The sequence below is a fragment of the Ruditapes philippinarum genome, unplaced genomic scaffold (genome assembly GCF_026571515.1).
Source record: "Ruditapes philippinarum isolate M1 unplaced genomic scaffold, ASM2657151v2 ctg4709_1_1_1_1, whole genome shotgun sequence".
Lineage (NCBI taxonomy): Eukaryota > Metazoa > Mollusca > Bivalvia > Venerida > Veneridae > Ruditapes > Ruditapes philippinarum.
Window position 1 is genome coordinate 60657 of NW_026867252.1, and position 5981 is coordinate 66637.

Below are 5981 nucleotides of genomic sequence, written 5' to 3' on the forward strand. Positions count from 1 at the left end.
TGAGCAAAGAACTTTAAACTCATTTTTTTACTGATTTGTTCCTGGAACGGATTCGAGAGAGTTTCAATAAACTTATACATGTAGCTTCCAACACAATCGAACTAACAAAAAAATAGTATAAACCAAATTGAAAGTTTTCTTTATCTTATTCGTAACCTGATGTGAATCAACGCAGGGCATTTGGTTACTTATTTTTCTTACCGATACATGATTTCACTCGGGTGTCTAAAGATAATACAAAGATATAGATTAGTTCAAAACAACTTGCCATGAGGTTATTTCGTGATATGAGTTTGGGTCATTTGACAACGATTGAGACTAAAAAAAGATTGAAGCATTACACTAAATACCGTACTCCGGTATATACTGGATAAGGCGCTTGAATGATAAAATGCTAAAATCGTGTCCTTTTACCCAACGAAATGAACTTTAAAAGGTCTAATTCATCGATTGATGTATGATTATAAATTAAAAAATGTAATAATCGGAGAAATAAACGATATTTGTCTATTTATTGATCATGATTTCTGCAAGCGTCTAGAGGTACTGCTCCAGTCCTTTAATTGCTTTTGAGAATTTTTCTTGTATTAAGACTATTATTGAATTAGAGTATTATTGAAAATAAGAGTTTTAAGTGATCAAACAGTAATCTATATTCTGTAATTCCGTAATCATTTAAACAATTCAAAGACATTAAATATATATCTATATAAACACTTTTATTTTGTTGTAAAGTTTCAGTTTTTATAGCACTACGTACTTCTATATAGGAATGCCTAATTCTGCATTTAATAAACATGTGCATACCTCTTCATTTGGACAATTAACATTATCTTGCGTCAAGCATGTATAACTGATACTGTACTGTTTCCATCCGTCACATTTGTATTATTTTATACCTCCGTCAAAATTCATTGGGCTATTTTTCCCTGAATTGATTTATTTCTTCTGAAATCCGTTCATTCGCGTTTGTCGCAATCGTGAAGTCTTCTACCATAATGATCAGATAAATTCCTTTTTTTTTCAGAGAAGTATAGAGGTTTTACTATAGAGATAGGAAACGGCACGGATGTAAAAGACTTATGTTATCAACATGGAACTGACAGTAACGGAAGTAGGAAAATGACAATCTACTGTGAAAAAGAGATAATTGGTAATGTGGTGGAAATTAAACTCGCTAAAAATGTAGACAAGCTAACTCTATGTGAGGTTCAAATATTTGGAGGTAAACAATTTATTAATTGGATCTATTCCTATTAGGTATTGTTGTTACTTTTGATATAAATATACAAATATGATTTTATTAGCTGGTGAATATAGTATGATCTGGACTTCTGGACGCCTCGGTCAATATTTATTTTTCAGTACATATCACATCATATTTACCAGCTAAAGTCCGTATCTGTTTAGTTTTATAATCCATAAATTACTTTCACATTGCTTATCAAATCTACGTATGAATACGACTTAATTTGACATTTCTTCTAAATGTTACTCTTTCTATAATTGGGTCCAATCCTTTACAAGAACGCACAGAATTGCTAAATTCGTAATATTCCTAATTATTTACATGCTTCCCAGTGGTCAGTGAAATCATATTTTTATCATTTTAAAGTGAAATTATAAAATGTAATTTTCACAGTACCGAACTATTTCTGAATGTGAATAAAAGGTATATTACTTAAACAAGTGGAAATATTGTAGTCTGAAATACAGTCCAGAAGCACATCAATATTTTGCACATATTATTTTAAAAATATAACAAAATTCGTAAAATTTTAAAGAATTATTTTTCATCAAGACAATTATGACGTCATGGTTTGATGTTACGCGGCAATTGTCTCGGTCAATATCATTATTTTTTCAGTACATATCTAAATATATCATCTCAGTCAATATTTTTTCCAGTACATTATAATCACACAATATTCACCACCTGAAAAGACCATATTTGTATACTACTTAAACATTTCGGTATCGTTTCTTCAAAATAATGACAGCTAAACGGATGTGAAGAGTTGGTTGAAAAAAATAAGAAGAAGAAAGAAAAGGCGAAGATTTATTCGTCGTTGTTGTTTTTTCTTTTTTCCCTCTAAAATCGATTTTCTGCAAATCCGCCAAAGGTTACGAAAATATTAATTGAGTTCACGCCTGGTTTGTTATCATTTCGAAGAAACAGTCTATTTCAGTTGGCTCCGTTATGCTTATTTAGGAATATTAATTATGTTAAAAGACAAGTACCAATCATTGTCACATTTTTTTTTTCAGTAATAATATCACATCATATTCTTCATCTATAAAATACCATATTTGTTTAATGCATGACACAGCTTTAATTGCCACTTTGGGAAGCCGAGGAGTTTCCTAGAATTTAGATGCTCTTTAATTTAAGAAAATAGACATCAATTTTGAGCGCATTGTTTAGGAAATAAATATCAATTTTGAGTGCATTATTGCAAATTATGCACGATTCTTGTTCAAATGCGCAAGAATATAACCACGAAGGCTATTAGCACTGAGTGATTAATTGCAAATCATTTTAACAATAAACCGTGCATACTACAACGAAAAAAAAAAAATCTATTTCCATTCTACATGTCACATGCTAATAAAAATAAGATTTGATTAAAATGTATTGAACTATATCATGCGGAAAAAGTAATTTTCCTGACGTCATTTGGTTTATTCAATTTATCACGCAAAACATAAAAACACTTTACTTTAAAATTTACTATTCTTTTCTATTGGTTTGTACAAATGACATCACGTTAAAAATAGACAAGCCATGCAATACTGTTTAAAATAGTCGCTAAAACGGACGGGTATATGAAAAGCAAATAATGATATTTTCTAATGGTACTTAAATTAGTCCACAAGTTAATAACACTGTTTGTTAATCTGAAATCATATTTGTATGTGTGTCTAAATCTGACATATTCATATCTTACATAAAAACAAGACATGCTTTAAAGTTTTAGTAGTAAAAATAATGGTCAAGATAGTAATTTCATTTTCGATACAAGGCATTATGTTACATATATGTTTATGTATACATTTTTAGGAGGTTAGTAATACCAAACATTATAAATAGTTATATATGAGCATATTATGATAAAACAAGTAAACATTTATAACCATTCATGTTTAGTAAAAAGAACACATACAGAACAAGGTAATGAACCAAATAATCAAAGAGATAAATATGTATGAAATTATAATTGATATGAATTAAATTGTAACAACTGACATCATAATGTTTTGATAATATATGAATGTAAGAATATGTTGAAAGTGAGTAATATTATTATTCAATGTCCGTCATTGCATTGTAATGTATTGGGTCATGTATTGTATTGCTGAGAATGTTGCAATTTTATTTTGTATCAGGTCAAGGGCTTATTAGCCTAAACCAGACTGTTGTTGTTTACATGTGGATTTTGAAATAAAATTCTTCTTCTTCGTCATCTTCTATCACCTAAAGTCGTGGTCAATGACACTGTCTTTTGACCGATCAACTCGACCAAATGCACAATGTAAAATTGTTTGTCGTAAAGACCAGACAATCAGAATAGATGAATGGATGGATGGATGGATGGTTATGTTAAAGCATATACTTTTAAATTTCAGGTCGACATTTATCGTTTAACAAGTACACTTTGCCAAATGAAACATTACACTGGAAAGGATTTTGGAATTCATCGTATGCAGTAGATGGAAGACAAATGCGTCAGGGTGAAGACCAAAATGTTGAATCTGAAAGAACGTGCATGTCAACTAAACACACACAACTAAAGACAACACATCAATGGAGTGTTAACTTGGACTCCGAGTATCTTATACAAGGGATACATTTCTTTGTTGGTTACGGCTTTTTAGGTTTGTATGAAAATGTTACATGCGATGTCTATATTTCTGTGAACTAGGAAGTGATTGATATGTGTTGCAACAAAAAATATAAGATTTTAAAAATATTACATAAATATAATATTTTGCAATAAAACTATTACAGCATATATTATTATATTTTTTAACATTTCCTTTAAATATTTAATTAATATTTATTTTTTGTCTTACAAAGTCAACAGCTGTAGCAACTTGTAATTGATCACGTGATACTCTTAATCACTTGAAATCATTGGTAATTGTGTGACTTCATTAATATATATATACATGTCCGTCTGTCAGTCCTTCCGTCACACATTTTTGTCCGGAGCATATGTATTGATGTAACATGTGTATTGATATCGTTTTAATTTAATGGCACGTCCATAAGTATTTAATGTATTTAACATCGGATTATGATAGAAATCGACAATCGCAATACCGTCCTGAAATAATATATCAAATTAACGAATTAAATATAACTTATAACGTATATAACTTATCTTTATTACCAGATTATTATACACTTACATGTATTTTGAAATTCAAATTTTAGTCTTTTATCCCGGTAAGACTTTTGTTGTAAACATTGCAAGAGGTCTTCTATATAATGAATGGTTCTGCAGTAGAATAAGCCTATCTAAATGTCAACTAAATGTAACATTTATTTATTAATATGTGCACATCATTCCATTTTTATTTTACAAACAATAGTTGCGATTGACTGTTACAGTTCAGTTTCAGTCGTACAAGATATATGTGAACGGTGTCAATACGTCATCACGTGACCCTGTATTCACTGACAACCCGGTGGGAAATGACATAGAAGACTATAATCCTAAATCTGTAAACTTCACGAATCCAGTCTTTGGCTTGGAGGTCCAAGTACAAAGAAATGCATCCATTCTTGCTATATGTGAATTAGAAGTATTTGGAGGTAATTAAAGACTTCTTCTTTTTATCCCCTGCCGGAAGTCGGCGGGGGATATAGTAATAGTCTCCGTCCATCCATCCTTCCGTCCATCCTTCCGTCTATCCTACCGTCTTTCCGTCCCACATTTTTGTCCGAAGCATATCTCAAAATTTATTTGATGTATCAACTTAAAACTTCATAGGTGGATAGATCATTTTGGAGGACACAAGGAAGAGGATTGCATGACACAAAATTAATAAGTCTACCCTGCATAATTTTTCAGTTATTGCCCTTTGTTATTTTTCATACTTATTTTTTGTCCAGAGCATAACTCAAAAGGCCTTTGAGAAATCAACATGAAACTTCATAGTCGGATAGATTTCACTCAGGAGCTGTTCAGTGCACAAGAATGATAACACTACCTTCATGATTTCTTTTAGTTTTTGCCCTTTGTTATTTTTCATACTTCATTTTTCACCTGAGTGGGGCATAACTCAAAAATCTTTGAGATGTCAACATGAAACTTCATGGGTGGGTAGATATTATTGAGGAGGAATGCTTTGCGCAAGAATGATAACACTACCTTTATAATTTTTCAGTGCTCAAGAATTATAACTCTACTCTGCACAATTTTTCATTTATTGCCCTTTCTTATTTTTCATACTTAATTTTTGTCCAGGGCATAACTCAAAAAGCCTTTGAGATATCAACATGAAACTTCACAGGTGGATATATCTCACACAGAAGGTGTGCAGTGCACAAGAGTGATAACTCTTCTCGTAATAATTTTTGAGTTATTGCCCTTAGTTATTTTCATACTTAATTTTTCACCTGATTGGAACATAACTCAAAAAGTCTTTGAGATGTCAAACACATGAAACTTCATAGGTGGATTTATCTTATTGAGGAGGAATGCTATGCGCAAGAATGATAATCACTACCCTTTATAATTTTTGAGTTATTGCCCTTTCAAATTGTCATTTCTCATACAATTTGTCCGGAGGTATCTCAAAAGTGTTAGAGGTATCAACTCAAAACTTCATAGGTTGATAGATCTCATTGAGGAGTAGTGCAGCATTCAAGAATGATAACCTACCCTACATTATTTTTCAGTTATTGCCATTTATAATTTCAGCCAGCAGTATTCAAAAAGGTTTCAAATCTGTAATCTTTTTAGCCATCAGTT

General features: G+C 31.0%; 1 protein-coding gene across 1 annotated transcript; it reads left to right on the forward strand.

The window, feature by feature from the left end:
- Positions 1–1028: 1028 nt before the first annotated feature.
- On the forward strand, positions 1029–4819 carry LOC132735418 (uncharacterized; the record flags this gene model as incomplete). Its single annotated transcript, XM_060722361.1, has 3 exons — positions 1029–1225; positions 3628–3876; positions 4616–4819. Coding segments are annotated over exons 1-3 (556 nt in total), but the record flags the coding sequence as incomplete, so codon positions are not given.
- Positions 4820–5981: the final 1162 nt, after the last annotated feature.